The sequence below is a fragment of the Marmota flaviventris genome, chromosome 1 (assembly GCF_047511675.1).
Source record: "Marmota flaviventris isolate mMarFla1 chromosome 1, mMarFla1.hap1, whole genome shotgun sequence".
In the NCBI taxonomy this organism is placed as follows: Eukaryota; Metazoa; Chordata; class Mammalia; order Rodentia; family Sciuridae; genus Marmota; species Marmota flaviventris.
Window position 1 is genome coordinate 104,683,505 of NC_092498.1, and position 23,362 is coordinate 104,706,866.

Sequence of the window (23,362 nt, forward strand, 5' to 3'; positions counted from 1 at the left end):
ACCCTAATCTGACTCCCAAAAAGGTAAGTAAATTCTCCCAGAGGCTTCTGGAGAAGATCTCCCCAACTCCTGCGAGAGATGCAGTTAAAGTAAAGTGTCTCTGCCTCTGGATGCTGAATGTGCAGCTCTAATGTGGAGCTGGACCCCTCAATGGGGAACCTGCAGAATTCATGTTGCAGAGCTGGAGCCCAGTCTACTGCCCAGGGCCCGCAGCTTCTGTACCTCCCAGTAAAGGGAAACCTGCTGGGTTGGGGGCTCCAATCCATGCAGCTCCATGAGTTTGGTTGCCACAGGGCCATTTAAGCCATTCCATGGTCTTTACATATCTTGTGCCACGTGGTCCCACAGTGACCAGAAAGAAAAGCACATTCTAACCCATTGTACAAACAGCAAACGGAAGCACAGTGTGGCAGTCACCTGCCATAGGAGGCAGACCTGAGGGTGTATGATTTAAGAAGCAGGAATCAGCCACCAGATCAGGGTTTCCAGGGGCAGCACACACTTCACAGTGTTGGATTTAAACATCTCATTATCCTGTAGTCAAAGGCTTTTTTTGTGCCCGGGGTGATGACCAAGTTCCACATTTGCTAAGCCAATGAAGCACACATCTGCCAAGAGCTACGCCAAGATGAAGAGCTGCCATCTGGGGACCCAAGGACCTGAAAAGCTGAAGCCCACTCCTGAGGATCAAGGTCCCAGACCGTCAATGCTCACTGGTACCATATCTCTTTCTATAATTAACAATAGATCTGAGTGATAGCAAAGGTTCCTTTCTGCCATGAAAAAATATATATTACCTATACTAAAAAAAGAAAATAAAGAATCTACAAATAAAATAATTAGTTGCAATTAAAAATCACAATCTTTAAAGATTTAATATGTGAAAATACTTCCAATAGTCAAGGTTAAATGATACAAAATTCTATTACAGTAGGAAACAAACTTTGTAAAACACACAATGAACTAAATGAGACCAAAAAAAACCTGAGTGGAATGTTTGTAATACATATGGTGAAAAGATAAGAAATGTTAATTTTTCTGGAGCTCAGAAATCCTCAGAAATTGGCAAAGGTTTTGCCTAATTTAATATTTTTAAAAGATTTACTATTCCTAATATAATGAAGTCTTAGAAACCAAGAAGAAAGTAATCTAATTTTTAAACAAGCAAAGATTTGAAAGGCTAGTTTTCTCAACAAACAGAAATGTCATAGACATCACCCTAATTTAATAACCAGGGAGATGAAAAATATAATAAAAAGGAGACGCCATTTTTCATCCAAGGACTTACAAAAGTGAAGAGCTGAGACATTTCAAGTGCAAGAGCCGATGATGTTCAAGGCCCCACTACCAACATTTCCAGAGGTTCCTCATCCAGCCCAGCTTATCCTCCAGAACCTGGGCGGGGTGCTGTGGTCATTTTTCATGGGTTTTCCTGGACCCGACAGCTTGCAGATCCTGTCTGCTTGCACATTCCCTCCACAGCTGAGGGTCTGCAGACCGCACGTCAGCCCTCTTCTCACGGGGGTTTCCAAAGTCATGTTTAAGAATCCTGGCTCCCACCGTAGCAGTTGCCATCAGATCTGTCTGGCTCCAGAGGCCTGACATTGTTATATGTTGTCTTGGAACTGCTATTCTTCAAAATGTCTCCACGGGCCTTGGGAATCCGGGCTGTGGTCTGACGAGGTTGTCAGAATCTTTTATACAAGGCTCTACACATATTTACCAAGTTATAAATGGGCCCGTGAGTCACCCTCTGCTTCTCAAGCATCTGTGTCCCAGGAACCCCAGCAGGACAGTCCACGCTCACCTCCTCCAAGCTCCGCTGCTTCCCAAAATAAGCCAGAGAGAGAAGGAGCACTTCTACTAAAACCTCTCACATCCCTCTTCTCAGGACTTCCTACATCACCTATGTAAAAGGACATACCTGTTGACTCCAGGTAGCATGTTACACACAGAGACCAAATATGCAAATGACATATGTAAATAATAAGTAAAGAAAACTATGAAATTGTCTCTGATTTTTGATGATTTTCTTTACAGTATATTGAGAAAAGGAGAAGATCCTAGAGATTCTCTGCTCAACCCACAAATTATAATGATACAACACTGAGGAACAGAAATAGGATGCATCCATACAGAGCCTCAACTTCTTCTGGAGGGACCAATCCCCACTGCTATGCTCCTGTCTGCACCCACAGTGACTCCTACCTGCAGCACCCCACCCACTAGCCCTGCACCTCTAACCCATAGTGACTCCGGTCAACTTCAAGTCAAAAAGCAGCACCCCACAGTCTGCTGGTGCCCTTCTACAGGTAAGTCAGGGTAGAAGGGTTTTCCTTAGCATGCTGCCAAAGCAGGACAGCTAGAATGATTTCCTGTTAAGATCTGAAGTGACCAGGAGAGAGAAGGTTCCATACGCCAGGCCATGCAGATCCAGGTGATTCTACCATGGGATGAGCTATTAGGGGGCATTAACCAAAATCTATCAACCAACCAACCAACCAATGTGGTCACTACTCACAAATTCTCTGTTCACCAACACCTTTGTGGAACATCAGTTTGGGGTACAGGAAACCCTAACACTCTTGGCTGAGTCTGATGGCATCTCACAGCACCATTTCCTAGGTTGGGGGACAGGGCTCAGGGTGTTTCTATTTCAGCCAAACCCCCACAAGTCACGTGTGTCCCTCTCTCCCCTGGCACAAGCTGCATGAGACAGTCACCCTCACCAATGATGTCATAGGGACCATCCCTAGAACAGAATTGATTTGCCATTCTCACTCATGCCAGACCTTCCCAAGAACACTGAGATGTCCTTTAAGAGACAACGTTCCCCAGAACACTGGAAGTTTTATTTCTAGAAATTCAGTCTTGCCCTTTTCTTTTTGATTGATTCCACATGTTGATGATTTTCTTTTCCCCAAATCACTGTGAACCCATCAAGGGATTCTAACCATGTCCCACAGTTCTAAATTCTTACACACGAAGGCAACGCTGCCAGCAAGCCCTTGACAGGCTTCAGTTTCCGCACTTGTGCGGTGGATGAGAAAACCCAAGGCGTGGAGAGCCTAGAGCAGAGCTGAGAGGTGAACTCATGTCTCTCTGACTCAGGGGATCTCGGGCTCAACTTCTGAACCTCTCAAAAATAAATAAGTAAATAAATAAATAGACAAATGCAGCTTTAATCTTCACTAACAGGTCACTGAGACAGTTGTACACTGACTAATGTTTACAAAGCATTACCGAGTTGACACAGCGCTTTTATGCCCCTTGATTCACATCCTACTTCTAACAGCCAGGGAGTGGGACCAGCCATGCCTTACTGTCCACGTCACAGTCTGGAGGATGAACTCAGAGACAGGGTGGCCCACGAGGGTCCCCTCCACTGTCTGTGGCTTTGCCTCTTAGGGCCACATCTCTAAATTCATGGGCTGCCTGTTCAAAGGGTCCCCATCCCAAAGCAGCAAAAGAAAATGTTGTGTCCATTTTAGACAAACAAGAAACACATCAAAAAGAAAGGAAAGAAAGCAAGTACCAGTCCTTCAAAGAACCTAAGTCTAACTTAGTAGGAAACTATTAGCTCATGTCTACTTCAAACACATGTTTGCAGAACAGGAATACAAGCCTCCCCTCCCCCACACCACCTTGCGTGGGCAGATCAGCCTGGATGGACATCAGATCAGCATCAGGCATTGCTCATCACTACATAAACACCACACACCAGACAGGGTCAAGGGGTGTCCACTCAAGGGGTTCAGCTGCCACCCTCCCATGTGGCTTGGACCATCCACAACTCCTCTGTCTCTTGCTGCCTCAGTACCTTGGTGGCAGGGATCCATCTGTGTGCAGGTGCCCAAAATGGAGCACCTCAGCTGCTGCCACATGCTGGCCACAAGAAGCCACCTGTGGGGATGATCAAGGGCAAGGGGGACCTGCCCACACACTCTCAACCCAGCCAGAGGACACCTGACTGGTCCCAGAGAGCAAACCTCAGACCCATCCTCTGGAACAAGGTCCTTAACGTTTGTTAGCAGGGCTTCCCAGGGCTGATGGGGCCCATGTGAGCCCAGTAAGATGAGCACTGTCCCCTCCTGGCTGCAAAGTTGTGCATTCAGAAGCTGCACTCCGTCTTTCCCCAGGTAGTGGCCCAGGCAACCCTTGAGCAGACAGCAACATCACACTACCCTGAGTAACTAGGGAAAGTAACAGCCCCATGACTCCAGAAGAATCCAACTTACAGCACTGCAAAACAAAAACTTGGCTTTATCAGCTTAGCTACACTACTCAGTAAGTTTTAAAAATCAAAATTGCCTGTAAAATCAATTAACATGACCCAGACGTCCCTGGCACATGGACTCTCAAACCCGAACAACCCGGACCTCTGAGAAACAGCTGGGAGGGGTCCAGAACTTCTTTATAGCCGCAGATTTAGAAAACAGGAAGGATTTCGGTCAAAATCCAGGATTAAAGAATGTGTGGAGGCGGCTGAGAGGGCGGCATGCTGGGTATAGCGAGCAAAATTCAGAAAGAGGGACACACTGCTTTGCAGTGGATAACCACCATCAGGCCAGGAGTTATCAGATGGAATTTGGCCTGGGTGCCTTCTCTCCCTGCTTGTGATTCTGGAAGGTTCTGTCATATGTCCTTCTGGGACTGGACAAATCTGATAAGGAGGGCTGAGCTGGGCAGAATCAACAATGCAAGCCTTTTCAGGGAAATCAGAGGGAGTTCTGGTAGGGGTCGGGCTGGAGTTGGCCTCAGGGTGAGGCTGACCATGCTAATTGCTGTGGGAAGATGTTTGGAAATAACATCCGGAGCCATCTCACGTGGATTTGCCAGAGAAGAGTGGTTCCATGAGCCAGGCATTTATGTGCCCAAATTCGTCATACAATTTACAATCCCTGTGCACTTGCTAAACTGTGCTGAGATGGACAACACCCTCGAAACTAGACTGTATCACAGGCGCCATTAGCCCAAGAGCAGAGAGACCTGTAAACAACCAAAGAAAGGCCCATTCTATGTTTCCTCACCCTGCTTGGCTCATCACCCTAGAACCAACCACCCTCTTCGGTGCCACAGGGGCCTGCAAATACCTCTGCCAATGCTCTTCCCATGTAGGACCACACCATGCCCACTATACGCTGAGCCCTTCTGGGCCTTGGTCATCATGTTAGTCTATTTTCTGTTTCTATTCATACAATACCACAGACTAGATAAGCGAAAAAGAAATTTATTTCCACTGATAGCTCTGGTCCAAGGTGGAGAGGTCACATCTGGAAATGCCTGTCTTGAGAGTAAAGACAGTGCAGGGCATCACAAGGAGTGTGTGTGTGTGTGGGGGGGGGGGGGGGGTATGGGTATGTGCATGTGTGTCCTCTGGCCTCTCTCTTCTTAAAAAGTCACCAGTATTCATACCATCACAGGGCTCTACCCTGATGACCTTTTTAATCCTAATACTCTAGAATTCCAAAGGCCCTACCTCTAAACACTACCATTGGATTAAGTTTCAATCCTCTCAGTAGCTCACAATGGGGGTTTAACTCCACCATGAGTCTGAGGGGGCAAACCCTGTTCAAACCACAGCAGTCATCCTAAGTATCATCATAAACCAGGATCACACTTGCTCAATAGAAGTACCCTGGGGGCTAAAAGTCAAGCACAGATCACAGTCCTGGATGGCACACTGCCCTGTGCCCATGCGGCTTAGACCATGCACAACTCCTCTTTCTCTTGCTGCCCCAGTACCTTGGTGGCAGGGACTGGGACCTCTGATCCATGAAGCAGAGCTGTCCACTCAGGCCTCCTGGGCTTCCTGCTGAGGCAGGGACCACTGCCAATCCAACAAAGCACCCACCACTACTAACTGATGGTTTGCAGTTATGGAGGGAAAAGGGCAAGGGTTGGGAGGAAAAACCACGGGGCAGTGAGGCACCTTCCTGAAGAACCGAGATTCTGTTTGCAGCCTGTTAAGAGTGGCAGATCCGAGTTACGGGTACTATGAGGGATGGACGCCTACACCTCTGAGCCAAGGCAGTGATGTTGGATCCCCTGCTTTCTCAGAGGTAAGCACGACCTCAGCTTTACTGCTTGCATCACCTCAGAAGACTCCAGCCCTTATACCCTGGCACCATGTAAAAGCCCAAAGTCTCTATCTGCACAAGGCTCCCTTCCATGTGTAGGCACAGTCAAAACCCAGGGTGTCCCCTAACTCATCTGGGGCCAGCTGCCTCTGAGCCACACCTCTCTGCATAGGCAAGAAGTCCTACCTGGCCTCCCACACCCACCTAACTGGCATCACTTTTTCCATGGAACTTCCTGAGCTATTCCCACAGCTCTGACCATGGGTGCTCGGACAACTCAGCCTGCATGACTTTTTCTGTCCACCTAGAACAGAGGATGGCATCTCTGTGAGGCAGGTCCATGATCACCCCTGAACAATTCACAGAAGCTGGCGCACACGGTAACTGAATTTAATGAGAAAGATCATGTCCATGTCCGAAAGATTCCTAGAACACAGAATCCTGAAGCTTTCCAAAAAAGAGTAGCCATTATTTGTTAACATACTTCTTAGAGTTATATTCTGAGGTAATGCAAGCAGTAAAGCTGCTACAATAATAATAATAATAATAATAATAATAATAATAATAATAATAATAGTAGTAGTAGCCTGAGTGGCTTAGAAATGGTAGCAATCTATTTCTGGAGTTCCAGAAGCTAAAGGTTCGAGGTCAAGGCAGATTCTGTACCTGGTGAGGGCCCACCTCTGGTCCATAGATGGTGCTTCTGGCTTTGTCCTCACATGGGGGATGGGGTGAGGCAGCTCTCTGTGGTCTCTTTGCTAAAAGGGCACTAATCCCATTTGTGAAGGCTCCACCCTCATGACCTAATCACTTCCCAAAGGACCCACCTTCAAATACTGTCACAACAACTGGGGTCAATAAAAGGAACACAAATATTCTTTTTTTTTTTTTTAGCTGATGGACACAATATCTTTATTTTATTTTTATGTGGTGCTGAGGATTGAACCCAGGGCCTCACATGTGCTAGGTGAGCAAACTACCACTGAGCCACAACCCCAGCCCAAGGAACACAAATATTCTGACCTTACCTTATGAGAATCCATTGAGTATTCTCATAACATAATTTTAAGGTCCATAATAAGGGAAAGGCCTATAAAACTATCCCAAGGAGAGAAGATCGCAGACATTTCTAGAACACAAGAAGCTTCCAAGTCCCCTCAGTGCATGTGAACCCTGGGCCACAACACACACTGTGCTGTAAACCATTCTTGCTGTGGCATCTCTTTTCCCCAGAAATCAGAATGGGTTTGCTTCCAACAGCTCCCACCACTGCAGATTCCTCCCTAGTGCCATCTGCCTCCCCCTTGCATTGGAATTTCCTTCAGGCTGGGAGTCTGGAGGCAGGGAAGAGATCCTCTTATCTTCCAGAATATGGGCCTCTTCCTTCTTAAGGATCTGTGGGTATCAGACATATGGAACCATCATGGATTTTTCACTGTGGACATTCAGTAGGAATAATAAACTGATTGCCACAAAGCTGCCTGCAGGCCTTCTGACCATCTCATATAGCCCTTAAAATAACCTCAGGGTAAAAGTGTTATACTGGACCCAACACCTTAGCCTCTGAGTAGGAGCAGACTTTGCCCATGTGGGGGTTAGGAGAAGTGCACGGTTCGGCTGTCTGAACTCAGTCTTTGCTCCTCAATTATACCTGTCCCCACACTGCACAGAGCATGTAAATTCTGATTCAGGGGACCCCTTGAATGTGAGCCTCTGCCACAGCATCATGGTTCAATCAACCATGATGCTCCTTGACCTTATTCTCATACCAAAGAGTCATATTTGGGGATCCAAATTTTAAAATAAGACTATTTCTATGAGAATGAGATTCACAATATAGAAAGACTTCAAGGGCCCCTAACCCCGCTGTATTTCTGGAGGGGTGCAGGGCCCCTACCGACCCCAGAGGGCAGACACACAGGCACTGCTGTCTTCACTCACAGTCACTCTGGGGCAAGCCTGACGGAGAGGGGTGCTACTCTGAGGGCAAGGGTACCATTTCTCATCACCATACATGTATACACAGAAAGGGCCACTGTGCTATGGCTGATGTGACCCTCCTACACTGAACAAGCTGTGCACAGGAATTGCCAGTGACAGGCCACAGTTCTCAGAGCAACCAGGATATCATGGAGTGCAGCACTCCATGCAGACACAGGCCAGAAAGTCATGGATCACCCCCATGTCGCACCAGCTGGCCTGGAGTAGACTGTAAACCCTGTTCTCTGCCCAGAGGCAGAAAATTCCTCAGATGCCTCCCTGGCCTCTGACTTCTGATTGGATTCAACCCCCAGGGTGCTCCAGAGGGAGGTCACAGTCACAAAGGACAGTGAGGTTGCCCTCCACACAAGGTCACCTCTGTCACGTCCTTCTCAAGGCTACCCACTCCTTGGCTCATTCTTTCCTCTAGGCCTGGGGGCAGGACAGCCAGTCAGCACTGCACAGGCATGCTCTGTGGCTGCCCATAACCACTGCTCTGCAATCAGTCCCTAGAGGAGGCCCCGCCCATGTAGGGAAGGTTTGTCCACCCCTGGGTGGGCTTCGTCAGTGCCACAGATGAGGAAAGTCAATCTCAGAGTCAGCCTCTTTTGCAGGTTGGGGACATGTCTGGCCAAGTGCCTTGCAGGATCTCAAGAGCTGCATCAGAGCAGAAGGGGGCGGGGGCGGGGGGGGGGGGGGGGTGAGTGCTCCAAACCTGAAGGACTCAAGTAGGAAGGTAGCACCTGACAGGCCTGAGGGATGGGAGCCACCGGGAAGCAGTGCAGGGAGGGAGAGGAGGCAGTGGTCCCTGAGCCCACTGAGCCCACTCTTCCACACTGATTGACATAGCAGAGTTCAGACAGGAGCACCAACCACTGACTGCTGTAGGGACCCTCAACTTGGTGGCCGCAGGGAGGAAAGAATCAAGGAGGTCCAACACCACAGAAGCCCACTAGCCGACACTCAACAAATTTTCCAGAAAAGAAATCCCCCAAACCCACAGAAAATGTAATACCTAAGAGTAGACGGTACACACTCTTCAAAGGCCAAGTCTCCACTGTTTGACGCACCCCTACTAACCCACCCAACCACACATCCATTACACAGATTAATTAAAGAATTAGTCAATTCCATTAACTGCATGATGTTCAGGGATCAAGTAGCCAAGCTGGTGGCTATTTAGAGACAGGACCAATGACTTGTAAAAGAGCCTGCAAGGGTCCACACCACAATAAACCCAAACTTTAAAGAATAGATAAACTTCATTTGCAAACTTTGGTAAGAAATCTGAAAGTCGCTGGGAATGGTGGCACACACCTATAATCCCAGCAACTTGGAAGACTGAGGCAGGAGGATTGCTAGTTTGAGGCCAGCCTCAGCAACTTAGCAAGACTCAATTTCAAAATAAAAACTAAAAAGGGCTGGGGATGTGGCTCAGTAGCTAGTACCCCTGGGTTCAATCCCTAGTACAAAAAAATGGGAGGTCTGAAAGTCAAATTGAATAGAGAGAGCTACAGACTACAGAAGAGACCAGAGAGTAGATCGTGAGTTATCAATGTCTCCTATCCCATGGGAGTAAATTCTCTTTCTGGGAAAACCTCCTCATGAGCACATATCTGCGTAAATATGATAGGTCTCTACCAACTACAGGTGGAGGGTGAACATAGGCCACAAAGGGAGAGTCCATGGTTTAATTTTGGAAACTCCAGTAAGAACGGTTTTATTTCGCTATGTCCGTTTGCTCCAGTTCAATCAGTGAGTGAATCATCAGCATGTACTTACCTCGGCATGAAAGCCCTTGACCATCAATGATTTGTTTGCAAACTCCACAGGCTTTGGGTTTTTTAAAAGCCTTTTTCTTAAAACTGTGCAGACTCGTGGTAAATTCTTCTGGCTGAAAAAGTAAAGGAAGAAACTGTCAGCACTTCAACTCATGGTTTGTTTCTTCTTTCCTTTTCCTTCTCAGGAGATAATAAATCTAGTTGAGTTTGTAAAGAGCTAAAACAGGGACTTTACCAAGCAAACAAAGAACAAGAAAGCATCTCAGCAATGCTAAAATTCCCAAGGCAAGGACACGGGGTGGGTCAGCGTTCTGGATCCCAGAGTCACAGACAGCAATTCTCTCATCCAACGTGCACATCCCTGCATGGGGGTGGCCAGAGCATGACATGAACCAACATTTATCAATCTGTTCCCTTCCAGACTGGAGGCTGATGTCATCTACTTCTGTGACAAAGTAATTCATACACACTCCCAGAGTCTCTTTCTTCTGAAAGAAATGATTAGCAAATAGTACAAAGATGTGAAGGGGAAAATGACTGTTTTCCCCTCAAAGGCATTCAAAAGGTGCCACAAAATCACCACCAGTGAAGTGTCTGAGCCTCTCTGGGCCAATGTGCTTGCTCTTCTGCAGAAGAGACCATTGTAAGACCAGCTTGTGACATGTATTTGCTTCCTCCTTAACATGGTTACAAGAAATAGTACTAGGAGGAAATTAGCTATTCACCCACCAAATTATATTTGTGTCAAGGCTCATAGCTATAGCTGATGAACTTAGAAGAATTTAGTTTACTGTAGTAACCAAATGTCATCCTACACCTAGCTGCTGATGTGTGATAGTGCATTCTGTCAGTATTAATATATCTAAGGCTATTAGACAATACACACCCATTGAGGCCATTACTCCCCGACCAGAATAATTAAAATTTGCTATGAAAATAAAATGTTACTGAGAACATGAAACAAATGATACAATAACTTTGGAAAAGAGTTTGACAATGTCTTATAACCAAACATATACCTGCCCTATGATCCACTCTTATGTACACTAAAAAGATCTAAGTGCCTATGTTCAAAAAAGATCTGTACAAGAATGGTCATGACAGCCTTATTTAAAAGCACCACAAATAGGAAATAAACCAAATGTACACCATAAGGTGAACAGGGGGCAGGAGGGAACTATAGCATATTCATATGGCAGAATACTATTCAGGAATACTTAAGCACTAATTATTTATACATATAACAACACAGCTGAACATCAAAAGCATTATGCTAACTCAAACATGCAGGAACCCACGAAGAGCAGTTTACTTATAGAATGTTCATGAACAGGCCAACTTGTCTATGTTAACAGAAGTAATAACAGTCAGCTGGTGGGGGGGGGGGTGTGGACTACAGAGGGCGTGAGAAAACTTTCTGGGTGGAAGAGGTACTGCCTCATGCTCTGGATGGTGGTCACACAGGGAACCCACAATGACAGTCCTTAACCTGTGTGCTTGAAAGTTTGGCATTTTACTGTGTAAAGATCTCTACGAAGGGCTATATTTAAAAAAGACATCCTAGAAAGAGGTTGGCAATATGGTTTGGAAGATGAGGTTAAAACATAATAGCGGGGACTGGGATTGTAACTCAGTGCATGAGGCACTGGGTTCAATCCTCAGCATCACATAAAAAAAATATATAAATAAAAATAAACTGTTTAAAAAAAAAACCACATATAATCACATTTTTTTATTGTTTTTAAATCTGTAGAACCTTCAACTTCTGATTCAGATATAGTACCAGGAACTAGATTTATCCTCACATCTGAAATAGTAAAAAAAACAAATCAAACATCCAAAACAATTGCTTTTAGACACTGTGTCAGAAAAATGGAAGAGTGATAAGAAGGCCTTGGTCAATACACACCTCATATATGACACTGGTCCCATAAGACTATAATGAACTTGGGAAATTCCCATTATCCAGTGATACTGTAACCATCTTAGTTTATGTAACTACACTCTATGATTTTGGCACAATCATGACATGGACTAATGATGTGGTATATTTTCCAGAATGCATCTTCATTGTTAGGCATTATAGGACTGCAGCTCCAGGAGAAGAGAAAATAAGATAAATTCCAAGGTTACCCCCAGATACCTGCCTTCAAAAGATTTTCCGGGCTGTAGAGAAGAAAAGGAGGAAATAGACTGAGCCCAGTGTACTACCTGGGTTGAGCAAAGCAGCAAGAATTTGCGAGAGAGAGTACCATGGAACAGAGAGCTGCTCAGAACTCCTAAGCCCTGCATAAGGTTTCCCTCAAACATTCACCTGGGTACTGACAATTGTGTGTGTGAGTGTGTCTCTGTGTGTGTGTAAGCTATCCAAAGCTGGGGAAAGAACTACTAAATAGGATTAGAGGAAATAGTATCCAATGCTCACACGGAAAAGGGAATAGTACCTGCTTCCACAGCCCAACTGGGAAACCTCAAAATTCATAGTGATAGAAAACAGGAGGATTTTATCTTACTCATGGGGAAGAGTTCGCTCTAGACTCAACACTGCTCTGAAAAAAAAAAGCACTACCCAGAAAGGATCAAACCGTTTCCAAGTAACTTAATTACATTCCAGGACAAAGCTCAAGAATACTTATAGGAATACAAAATTTTCCAGCATCTAAAGTAACAGTGACAATCTCTGGTAGCCAGTCAAAAGTTACAGGACTTTTGGGCTGGGTGTTAGCTCAATGATAGAGCCTAGCATGTGAGAGGCACTTGGCTCTGTCCTCAGCACCACACAAAAATAAAATAAAGGTATTGTATCCAAGTACAACTAAAAAAACAAAATATATATTTTTTTTAAAATTACCAAATAAAATAAAGACATTGTATTCACCTACAACTAAAAACTTGGAAAAAAAAGTTATCAGACTTTTGAGATGAGGTGAGAAAATATAACTTATAATGAGAATAATTAATCAAAACTAACCTAGAAAGGATGTTAAAAATAGCAAACAAGAATCTTAAAAGAGTTACTATAACTGCACTGTAAGTGTTCAAAAAGTGGAGACTTAGAAAATATAAAAAGACCCAAGTCAAACATCCACAGAAGAAACACAGAAAACTCTGAGGTGAAAAATATACTGGATGTGATTAGTGGCCAAACAGGCACTGCAAAAACCAAATGGATGGAAGACATCACAATAAAAACCTCCCAAAATAAAGCAAAAGAGATATATTCGACCTAGATAAACAAAAAAGTGAGCATTCGAAGCTGTGGCAGAGTTTTGTTATTATTGTTTTTCAGCTTAAATACATGCAAATTTTTATTTGCTAATTATATCTATGGGAGAGTTTTAATAGCAGAATACACCCATAATTGAAATCCCTGAAGGAAAGAGCAGAAAAGTCTATTTGAATAAATAATGGCTGAAATTTTTCCAAACTAAGATGAAAACTATAAACCCAGACGGTCAAGAAACAACAAATCCCTCATACAAAAAAGGCGACAGAAATTACCCCAACACACCTGATAATCAAATTGCTCAAACCCAACAATTAGGAGAGCAACCTGAGGGAAGCTAGGCATGGTGGTGTACACATACAATCCTACCTACTTGGGAGGCTGAGGCAGGAGGAGGGCAAGTTCAAGGCCAGCCTGGACAACTTAGCAAGACCTGTCTCAAAACTGAAATTTTTAAAAAGGGGATCTAGAGTACTTACCTAAATTGTGTGAGGTCTTTCTTTTTTTTTTTTTTTTTTCTCCTACCACTGAGCTATACCCACAGACTTTTTTTTTTTTTTTTTTTTTTTTGATACAGGGTCTCACTAATTTATAGAGACTGGCCTTGAATTTGCAATCTTCCTGCCCCTGACTTCTGAGTTGCTGGGATCACAGGCATGTGCCACTGCACCCAGCTAGAATGTGTGCAATTCTGGGTTCAACCTATATATATAGTATGGGGGGAAATGGTAACAAGAGGAAAGAAGAAGACACAAAGATACATGATATGCAGGGGACCAAGCATTAGAATAACTGATGACTTCTCATTTTAAAAAGTAAGCAATACAAGTGAGAAGTCAGCCAGGCATGGTGGTGCATTCCTGTAATCCCAGCAATTTGGGAGTCTGAGACAGGAGGGCTGCAAGTTTGAGGCCAGCCTTAGCAACTTAGCAAAGCCTAAGCAACTTAGTGAACTTCTCTATTAAAAACAAAACAAAAAATAAAAAGGGCTAGGGATATAGCTCAGTGATAAAGTACCCTTGGTTTAAATCCCCATTACAAAAAAAAAAAAAAAAGCAAGATGGTGGAAAATAGTAAAGAAGTCTTGAAAATCTAGAACTTTGTGCCCAGCAAAAAATGTCTTCCAAAAATGAAAGAGAATAAAATAAACTTATTAATATATTCAAAAACTGAAAAGTTGAAAGAATTTATCATTAGCTGACATATAAGACACGTTAAAGATAATCCTTTGGCGAAAAGAAAATGATAGATGGAAATACAACTTTACATAAAAGAACAAAGAGAGCGAGAAAGAGTAAGCACATGGGTAAATATGTAAGATTTATTTCTTATTATTGAAGGATCACTAAAACATTGACAAAAGTTTAAATAAAAATAGAATGCAATGTGATATTTAACTCTCATAGCACGGATGAAGTGATACAATATCACTTGAAAGCAGACTATGATAAGTTAGAGAGGTATACTATAAACCCAAAGGCATACTCCAAAATAGTGAATTGCTGGTAAGAAGCCAACAAAGGAAATAAAATGAAATCTTAAGATAATTTAAGTCATCTAAAAATGCCCCCCCACTACCACCACCAAAGAAGAGGAAAACAACAAAGAAAATGTAGGAGAAATAGAAAACAAGAAATCAACCAGAGGGAAGCCAGGTATCGTGTACACATGTGATTATTAATAGGCTTAAATATGTCCTTGCAATATTATATATGATGACATATTTAAACCTCATCATACTGCTAATCATATGTGTATAAACAGTGTAAGTATCTCAGTTATAAGTGAGGTACTGGGGCTGGAGCTGGAGCTCTTGCCTCACATGTGTGAGGCACTGGGTTCGATCCTCAGCAGCACATAAAAATAAGATAAAAAAATATATAAAAATAAATAAAGATACTGGGTGTTCATCTAGAACTAGATAATTAAAAAAAAAATTAAATAAGTGAAGGACTAATTTAAAAAAAAAAAAATATAACAAAAAATATACACTTCTAATATTTATCAAAGAAAATTTGGGGTGGCCATATTAATGTTCAAAGATACCAAAGACAAAGTCATTTTTTAATGATTAAACAATCCTTTTTACATGTAACTACCTAATAACAAAACTTCAGAAAAATGATTGAAAAAAGAAAGACTGAGAGGACTGCAAAGAGAAATAGACAAATGTCTAAATACAGTCAAAATTTCACAACTCCTTGTTTTGAACTGAACTGTGCCCTCCCCAAAATTTAGAAGTCAAAATCCTGATCTTCAGCATGACTTTATTTGCAAATAAAGAGGCACTTTCAAACAAGGCAGTGGCACCGCCTATAATCCCAGCAATTTAGGAGTCTGAAGCAGGAGATGGCAAGTTTAAGGTCAGCCTCAGCAACTTAGTGAGACCCTCAGCAACTCAGTGAAGCCCTATCTCAAAATAAAAACAAGCTGAGGGTGTATTTCAGTGGTAGAGTGCCCCTGGATTCAATCCTCAGTACGGGAAAAAAATTAACATTTATGATAGTATAAAAAATATTTAATATAGGAATAAATCTTACAAAAGATATGAAAGACCTATAAACTAAAAACTACAAAACACTGTTAAATAATTTGAGATTTTACATCATGTTTGTAGATTGTTAAGATTCAATAATTAAGATGCAATTCTCCCCCAACAATCTATAGATTCCACACAATCTCAACAAAAATCCCAGCAGCTTTAAAAACAACAACAAAAAAGGCAAACTATAAAATACATGTATAAATGCAAAGCACTTAGAATTTCCAAAACAGCTATAAAGACTGCACAGGACCCAGGCATGGTGGCACAGGCCTATAATCCCAGAAGCTCTGGAGGGTGAGGCAGGAGGATCACAGGTTCAAAGACAGCCTCAGCAATTTGAGGAGACCCTAAGCAATTTAATGAGACCCTGTCTCTAAATAAAACATAAAAAGTGCTGGGGATGTGGTTCAGTGGTTAAGCATCCTTGGGCTCACTCCCTAGTACCAAAAAAAAAAAAAAAAAATGCACCCATTTAAGTGTACAATTTGATATATTTTCAAAATTTATCTTCAGTTTTAAAATGCTAATTTTAATTTCAATTAAAATGTGCTCTTGGGGTCCTACAAAACTAGCAAACCCAATGAATACCTTAGATTTTGATTTTCAACAGAACAAAGTCTCCCCTGAGAACCAATTACTCTCTCAAAGAGAAAGCACATACTCACCACACAGACCACAACTCTTTAGGCCTTCACCTATGGCAGGCATAACTAATCAATCAGAGTTACAATCCCCAGATGGCTCCAGAATCCTTCTCCACAGAGAACTCCATAAGCCCACACCAAAGGAGTGGGTTTGTCAAAAGATGGATTCCAAGGTGGCATCTGACTTCAAAGCATGCCCTGGGATCATCCCTGTCTTTCCCTGCAATTCAAGCTGTCTAGTAACTCGTTCTTTTCTATGGTATCCATTTCTAGACTCAGCCTCCTCCAAGTCATTGCTGACCACTTCAGTTTCCTCAGCAGTCTTGTCACTTAATCATGCTTCTCCTTATGTTTATGTCCATCCAGTCAAGACTCAAAAAAAAGGGAAAGGAAAGTGCCCTGAATCAAGCAGAAGAAGCCTTTGCATTGACTCTGCCACCTGCAATACAAGTGGCCCTGGGCAAGCCATTACCTCCTTTAAATGGAAAGAATCACTTCTCCCTCCTGTTTCCTGACAGAGCTACTGTAAATGACCAAATGTTACACCATATCAATGCACAGGAATAACTTGGGCAGGGTTTTTGAAACAGTTTGCCCTAGGCTTTACCCCAGACCAATTAAATCAGGTTACCGGGTTGGGGGACCAGAACACTGGAATGTTTTTCAAAGTTCACCAGGCAATCAAATCTGTAGGCAAGACAGAGAACCATCACTGTATATAATAGACTGTACTCTAAGAATTTATATCCATTTAAGGCACTGTTGTTATGTATTCCTTCCTATGTTTGTGTCTGACTGTTTCAAAGGAGACTGTCTTACTGAGTTTTTGATAGCAGGTGCCTTGTACCTAGTGCCCTGCAAAAGGTTAATGGTGTTTCTGATGAGGAAGTTCATGATACTAGCAGAGCACTTCCATCATTACCATCCTACAAAGGAGGATGGTGTAATGCAAGACCCTGACCCCACAGCCAGTGGGTGAGGGACAGAGTACTTGGACCAGTTTCACCTTCAGACAGGAGCTTGCATTCAAGTATATAATAAACATGTCCCTCTTAGTACTGCCCCAGTTGGCAATACATTCTCTCCTTCGTCTTATAGTTATTTGTTTATATGACTTCTCTCCTGTTGTAGATTGCAATTTCCTAGGATCTTTCCCATTTATTCTCTGCAGGGTCTGCCCAGCTGGCAGACAGTGAAACATGGACCCTTAGTTAATATTTGTGGGCCAAATGAATTGGCCATAGTCTGTGGGCCAAGGAGGGATACTGTGACCTTTTATTCCTTACAAATACCTTTATTCCAAGCAGGGAGAAAGAGGCACTGTTTGCCTGCGGCTTTCTCACCCACTGGTCCACAGCAAGAAACCTCAAAGAAGCAAACAGCAGAGGCACTGTGGTACTATTTCAATTGCTGGTTCCCCCGAGGAGTTCATTTAAGATAGTGTAATAACATCTGCTCACGCGCATCTGTACATAACATCTCTCTTGTGAAAAGAGACTAGACGGGATTAGACTGCCCTTGTCTTCACCTGATACTGTGCTTTCACTTCTCCCACAGAGGGGGGAGAAGCCACAGCAATGCTGAAGCAGTTAGCAGGCTCAGTTCAGGAATCTAAATTGCATTTAATTGTTAGGAGCCAAACTTTGGATGACTAGCAACAGGGCTGCTGGTTCCACAAGGACTCCCTGAGGGGGGACACGGTAATTAGTGCTGGTCTTGATGGTAAAGTCTCTTTTGAGAAAGAAAAATCTGCAAAATTGGGCAGGGAGGAGCTCCACACGCATGCTCCACTCTGCCAAAATGCGAAATTATGCAAAGACCTCTCTGCTATGTTCTTTTAGCTAAAGGTTGCCCTGGCAAAAACAGTTACACAAGCAATAGCACAGGGTTACAGCCCCCACAGTTCCAGCCATACTTTCCTTTCAGCCCCACCATTGAAAGAAGATATAGGTGGGCATTTGGCTACCTGAGAAACCTTCATGCAGTCCAGGGAGGTAGAGATGGATCAAAAGCACATTCCCAGCTCAACTTTACTCTGAAATTAAACAGACATAAACACTCCCCACATCCGCAGAGCTGACCTCAGAGACTTTTCTCATCCCACAGGGGGCCAGTACCTAGGGCAGGAGGAACGCACAGGACACACATTGTTCCCACACTTCAGAGCAACCACGTTTAGCTGCTAAACTGAAAATCTCGGAATGCTGCGCAAGTACGATGAAGTAAACTAGCTGGCACGTTGACAACTTTTCACTCCTCAGAACCTTACAAAGTTTCCAGGAAAACAAACGTAGTAAAAGCCTGATTGTTAGACTTTGAGGAGGGGCTGCAGAACCTAGTGGAGAACCACCGGGCCCCCTCCATGTAATTCAAAGGCCATCAAAAACTGTTCTATGGACACAGAGCACCGGCGGTACCCACGCAGACCTGGAAACTTGTATTACTCCTGCGTCCCCGTGCACACCACACATCAGCGCAAAGCTTAAAGCTTCCTTTACCTTTGCAAAAATCAGGCGGGGAGCAGCGAGTCTGCGCAAAGGCCAGTGTCCCAGTTCCATTCCGGAGAAAAGAATCCAGGGAAACGTTTCCAAGAGGCAGCCCGAACTGGATCCCACCTTGATAGGAACTCACCAGGGTGGCCCCCCACCAGGCAAATCCCCATTGGCCCTCCCTCCTCGTCCAGCGCAAACTTCCCACGGGCATGGTTGCATGGATAAGCCATGCTAGGCAAGCACAGCAAGATCAATGCGCACTGACAAGGACACAAGTATAGACATCAACACACACACACACACACACACACACACACACACACACACGAGCACGCGTGCACAGCCTCATGGCCCACATGTGTGCCGGCCGAAAGGTGGCTGCACCCTGCGCAGCCCTGACCCGGAGCCCCACGTCTGCATCACACTCACCTGGCCCCGGCGCCGACGCACCCCAACCTCGCGCGCTAATCTAGCTGGCGGCCCGGGGGTCAGGGCGCGCAGCCGCATGGCCGCCCCTACGGTCCGCGGAGAGCCCGCCGGGTTAGGACCCTTGCCAGCGCCGATGTCCGGGGAAGAAGATGCCTCCGAGGCACCCTGCGTTCGGGAGTCCCAGGAAATGCTCAACCCCGCGAGACCCGAAAGGGCTCTGGGTGGCCGCCAGCCAGTGGGTGCCGTGCACCGCCTCCTCGGCCGCTTCTGCCCGTCAGAAGTCAGACGCCGGGAACAAAAGCCAGGAGAGAGCGCTGGGCCCCGCGCGGCGTCCCTCCATCTGACACGAATTAGCCCTCCCTCCCCCGCCCCAGACCGCAGCTTTGAGAGCCCAGGCGAAGGCTGCTCGGCCAGACACGGGAAAAGTGGGTGAAGAAACGCCTTCCAGGGAGGGGAGGGGGGCGCCTGCCAGCCGCCATCTGACTGGAATTACCGACGCTTGGCTCGGGGTTTGGCTTTACTAGGATTTCAAACCTCTCTAAACACGCTGACCAAGAGGCTTAAAAGAATCAGAAACCGGCAGGCTCTTAGGCTTTGGGAATTTTAAAATCTTGACTATTATCCAGTAAACCCTGCATCTGTAATGGGCAGTATCTACCGGTAATCTACACTACCTGGCAAGCAGTACTCCTGGAAGGGAAAGAAGGAAAACGCTAAGGCAGGGTGATATTTGGGGTCCTCCCCAACAATTTGCTTCTTCAACTAAGAAAAACAAGGAGGCCGACCTTGCTTGAGGAGGACGATGACCAGCAGGGATTTTAAACGACACTCAAAAGTAAATGACTGCCCAAGCTTTGCACCCTGGGTGTCATACTGCTCCTGGGTGCCATCCTAGTGCCATCCCTCTCCTAGAAAATCAGGACAAAACACAGCTTAACCCAAGTCCTGTGTTCCCATTCTAGGTCTGGGATTTGGGAAGGATATTAGAAACCTAGAGTAGAAAGACTAGGGTAGGGGGAAAGCAGGCCAGGAAACTCGAAAGTGCAAGGGTCATTTAGAAAAGGCAAGAGAAGAGACCCCCCCCCCCAGACAAAACAACACCTCTCCAATGCTTGAGGGACTTCCACAGGACTGTGTCCTCCTGTGTATTTTCACAGAGCAGCAGATCTCACTTTCCACAAGATGAAGTTCTATGGCAAGTCTAACTTATAACAAATGTAAAAGATTGCTTTGAAGATGGATGTGCTCAAGCGGAAGCCACTCCCTGAGATCTGTGGAGTGCAGTAGAAAAGACCCCTGCATCAGAGCCCCAGGCCAGTTTAGTGTATAGCCCTAGCAATGTGGCCCAACTGGCCTTGGCTCTTGGCCCAGCCCTTAAGCAGTTCTAATGACCTGCTGTGTCCCAGAGCTCAGCCTCTGGGGATCTAACACTAACCTCAGATCTGCAAGTTCAAATGCCTTATATTGGGAGAGCAGTCTGGGTGGGCTGGGCAGGGCCTTTATGGCTACCACATGTGCAAATTCCAGTCATCAATTCAATCTCTCAGGTTCTGGCACTAAATATCCATCTTTCCGTTTCTGCTGTGGAATGGAACGGCTGCTTTTTAACTTTCAACTACAAATAAGCAAAACCAAAGATACCTCCTTGCCCAGAATGCACCTTTCTGGATTTCAGTTTCTCATGCAATCATCACAGGGCAGATGCACATATATTCTTATCCCCCCACCCCATCAAATGAGATCATTATTTATCTTTCCCTATATTTATCCCTTCATTCAGTTTTCTGTATTCATTCATTACTATTTTTTTTCTACAGCTTCTTCAAACTATAGTTCTCTCAGTCATATTTTGGAAGGAAAGAAGGAAAATGCTAAGGCAGGGTATTTGTTGTTGTTTGACAGAGAACTTTAGTTCTCTCAGTCATATTCCTACATACACATCTGTCCCCCAGGTAATTTAAGGATCCCTGAGAACACATCTGTACTGCATTTATTTGGGATTCCCAGCAACTAACCCCAAGGCAGCGTGCATAGCAGTATCTACTAGCTGCCCTAAAGGAATGTAATTCTACTGCCTATCAGGGGGCATAAGCAGTGCAAACACTTCTTTCAGGAGTCAGCTGACTCTGCCACCACCCTTACTATACAGTGCCCATGGGAACAAGCAGAAGGAATCTGAATTTAGCCATAAACAGCCCCAAACATGATACACCTCCTTGAACAAGAGTACCAGGCTCTGTATTCTCTGGGTCCTCTTGGTAAGACAGACACTGTGCTGCCCATGCCCACTCTATTGGAAGGCAAACAATGAAGGAGACTTTTTATTCTAGGGATGCCTGAGCCTATTTGTACTTATTTAAAAGAGTATGTCATTCAGAAAATCCTTGCTCTTTATTACTGGTAATAAATTACGTGCATGTGATACATCTCACAGTTGACAACAAACTGGTTGATCTCAACACTGCTCAATCCCAGGAAGAATCAGCAGTCACGGCCAAGGTCTCTTGGCCAAAGTTCAGAACAATGAAGCCCAAATGGACTTCCCCACCATCCCTTCACCAGCTGGAGCCTTCCAGCCCCTTCTCCCTGTCCCCAAAGCCAGCACTCCACACCAGCCTCACAGTCTTACTAGACTCCAGATTTCTTCTGCTCTGTGCCCTAGAACTCATTCCAGTTTTTCCATTCTGCTTTCCAGCTGAAAAAAATGCCACTATTCTGGGCACAGCTGAAGAGTCACCTCCTGCCTGCCTGCCACCCCCACCAGACTAGTTAATCATCCCCCATTCCTGAGCAGACCTCGTACGTGGTGCTATAACCCTTGGTGTGGTCATCTGACTTGTGCCTCCAGTCTGTAATTCCTAACCTTCGTCTGGGATTTTCCACATACAACACTGCGCAGGAGCAATAAGTGCTGCTACAGGAATGAAAATGTCCTTTGCTTTGCTCTACTTCCCCACCATAAATGTTGGTTACCTACCTCCCATGTCAGGCCACACCCTTCTGGCACCCTGGGAAGTAGTGGGGGGGATGGTCTGGAAGCAGCACCAACTGGAGGAATGCAGGAAAAACCATCCAGCGGGTAGGCGTGCAGCACTCAACTCCTACAGAGACTGACAAGATTCCCACCCAAAACCTGAACTGTAGACTCACCTCAGTCTTTCTCTGGGCAACAGGGAGCACCAAATTTCTGGCCAACCTTTGGTTTTCTTGGTGCTTTGCCACAATCCACGGTGCTAAGGTCTCACCTTAGCCTCTGACTGCACCTGGTCCCCAGCAACAAAATAAAGTTCTTTTCACAGAGCATGGAGCCTGCAGAGCTTAAGACAGACATCAGCTAACCAGGCATCAGGCCCAGAGGTTGCATCACCAGGCTGAGGGTGAAAACCTAGAAGAAACTGGTGACACAAAGACTTTTTTTTTAACGTAGTGCTGAGGATAGAACCCAGTGCCTGACATGTGCTAGGCAAGCACTCTACCAGTGAACTAGAACTGCAGCCCAATGAGATAGACTTTAACACCAAATATGAGTTTCCCTCAGAAAGGGTTGAGGGACCTCTCATGACCCTGGGTTGTCACTGGAAACTGGAAGGTGCTCCCAGACATCCATTGCCTCACATTTTCACTCATCTACCCACAAAATCATTTCCTGAGCAGTGTATAAGCCCAGGTTTGGAGGGAAGGAGTGAAGACTGACTTATCCCCCATCTGTACACAGCATTGAGGTGGGGCCGGGGGGGTGGGCAACAGTGTCCACAGGTAAGACTCGGATCACGTGAGAACACAGGAACATCCATAAGAACTCAACCAGTCAGCTGTGATGGAGAGGCAGGAAAGGGCCAGGAAGCCAAGGCCAAGGTGGGTCAAGCACCCTATTTGGTGAGCTCATGAAACATGGATGGCTAACACACAGGGAGTATTAGGGACATTTAAGGCAGACAGTCTAAAGAACAGGGTCCAGGGAGGTGAGCAGAACAGCAGGAAGTAGAAGGGGCAGAGGGGGACTCCAAAACAGAGCCAGACTGGACCCCAGGTCAACAGGAAGTAATAAGAGAGGAGCATCTTCAATGAATCTATTACATAAAATTATAATGCACCAGTGAAGGAGGGAGAGGGGAGGAAGAGTGAGCCACCAACAACACATCTGCAACCTGGAGGACAGGTTGTCCACCTGACAGTCTCATAGGA

General features: G+C 45.0%; 1 protein-coding gene across 3 annotated transcripts in view; it reads right to left on the reverse strand.

Moving 5' to 3' along the window:
* The window catches only part of Tns3 (tensin 3), a 266,434-nt gene that overhangs the window by 202,635 nt on the left and 40,437 nt on the right, over positions 1–23,362 (reverse strand). For 2 of the 3 annotated variants that reach the window (XM_071614592.1, XM_027938365.2), the window contains exon 2: positions 9,843–9,954. Coding sequence is in view for 1 of the 3 variants with exons in the window: in XM_071614583.1 (XP_071470684.1) it covers positions 9,843–9,954; positions 19,178–19,255 (190 nt within the window). In the remaining 2 variants the exon portion in view is untranslated. Of the gene's footprint in view, positions 1–9,842; positions 9,955–19,177; positions 19,256–23,362 lie in introns of those variants that run through there. The other variant, XM_071614583.1, reaches the window with a different exon arrangement.